We start from the raw sequence: 1,196 nt of genomic DNA, 5'->3' as shown, positions 1-1,196 counted from the left end.
TAATCCATATCAACCAATTTGTCAGTTTCATTAACATAAAGTTATTCATAATATTCTTTGGGTATCATTTTAATGTGTGTAGGGTCTGCAATAATATCCCTACTTTCATTCCTGATACTTGTAATTTGTATTTGACCTTTTATTTATTCATTGATCTACAACAGAGTTTATCTATTTTATCAAACTTTTCAAAGAACCAGATTTTTTTGTTAATTTTTTCTACTCTTCGTGTTTTCTATTTTATTGATTTTTGCTATCTTTATTATTTTCTTTCTCCTACTTTGGGTTTAACTTTCCCTTCTTTTTTAGCTTCATAAGGTAAAAATTAAGATCAATAATTTTGAGCCTTTCTTTTATATAAAGACCTGCTTTTTTTATATATTCAGATTTATACATTTCCTTTTAAGCACTGCTTTAGCTGCTTCCCACACATTTTGCTATATTGCATTTTCATTACATTTCAGGTGGATTTTTTTCTTTTTTTTTTTTTTACATGTACCAGTCATCTTTTATTGGATGTTAATTCTCAATTAGGATATGAAAAGATTTACACCATTGTGTTCCTCAAGGAAGGGTGCCAAGCAAAAAAGGTCATGGTCAGGAATGTAGAGTTGCACTCCACACTGGGCTCTCTTCAGTGGTACTTGCATAACCTCTCATGTTTGAGTTCCTTCTAAGAAAGACAATAGTTGAAAAGCATGTAAGTTGCCAGCACCATAGAAACCCCAGTGATGCTTCCTTTCTTCCATTGACATACTTGTAATAACCTCTTTGAAATGCTCCAACAATGCCTTTAGGGGTGAAATCCTACATTAATATCCAGCTCCCCTATTTTGACATCCATGAATTTCTTCTCCTTCACTGGTATCACTGACACCATGTTGGTGTCCTGTGTGTCTATTGCCCAGGTGTATTTATTTTATAATTCCCCTTGTAATTTATTCTTTGACTCTAGGGTCATTTACAAGTAGGCTGCTTAATTTTAAACCATTTGAGGATATTTCTAGATACTTTTTTGTTACTAATTTATAATTTAGTTCTATTGTGCTTGGAGAAAATTCTCTGTAATATTTAAATCTTTTGATATTTATTGAGATTTATTTTAAGGCCCAGCATATTATCTATCTTGCTTAAAGTTCCATGTGCACAAGAAAAGAATGAGTTTTCTGCAGTTGTGGGGTGAAGTGTTATAAAAC

The 1,196-nt window shown here is 31.9% G+C and overlaps 1 protein-coding gene across 1 annotated transcript; it reads right to left on the bottom strand.

Annotated features, from left to right (window-relative positions):
* Window positions 1-634: 634 nt before the first annotated feature.
* On the bottom strand, window positions 635-880 carry LOC113609044 (ATP synthase subunit f, mitochondrial-like). Its single transcript, XM_027086058.1, is given in 3 exon segments — window positions 635-663; window positions 768-823; window positions 825-880. Coding segments are annotated over 3 exon segments (141 nt in total).
* Between the last annotated feature and the right edge of the window lie 316 nt (window positions 881-1,196).

This window comes from Aethalodelphis obliquidens, unplaced genomic scaffold, assembly GCF_003676395.1.
Source record: "Aethalodelphis obliquidens isolate GAN/ISIS:26980383/991018 unplaced genomic scaffold, ASM367639v1 scaffold54, whole genome shotgun sequence".
Taxonomy (NCBI): domain Eukaryota; kingdom Metazoa; phylum Chordata; class Mammalia; order Artiodactyla; family Delphinidae; genus Aethalodelphis; species Aethalodelphis obliquidens.
This window is presented reverse-complemented; position numbering and strand designations above follow the sequence as displayed.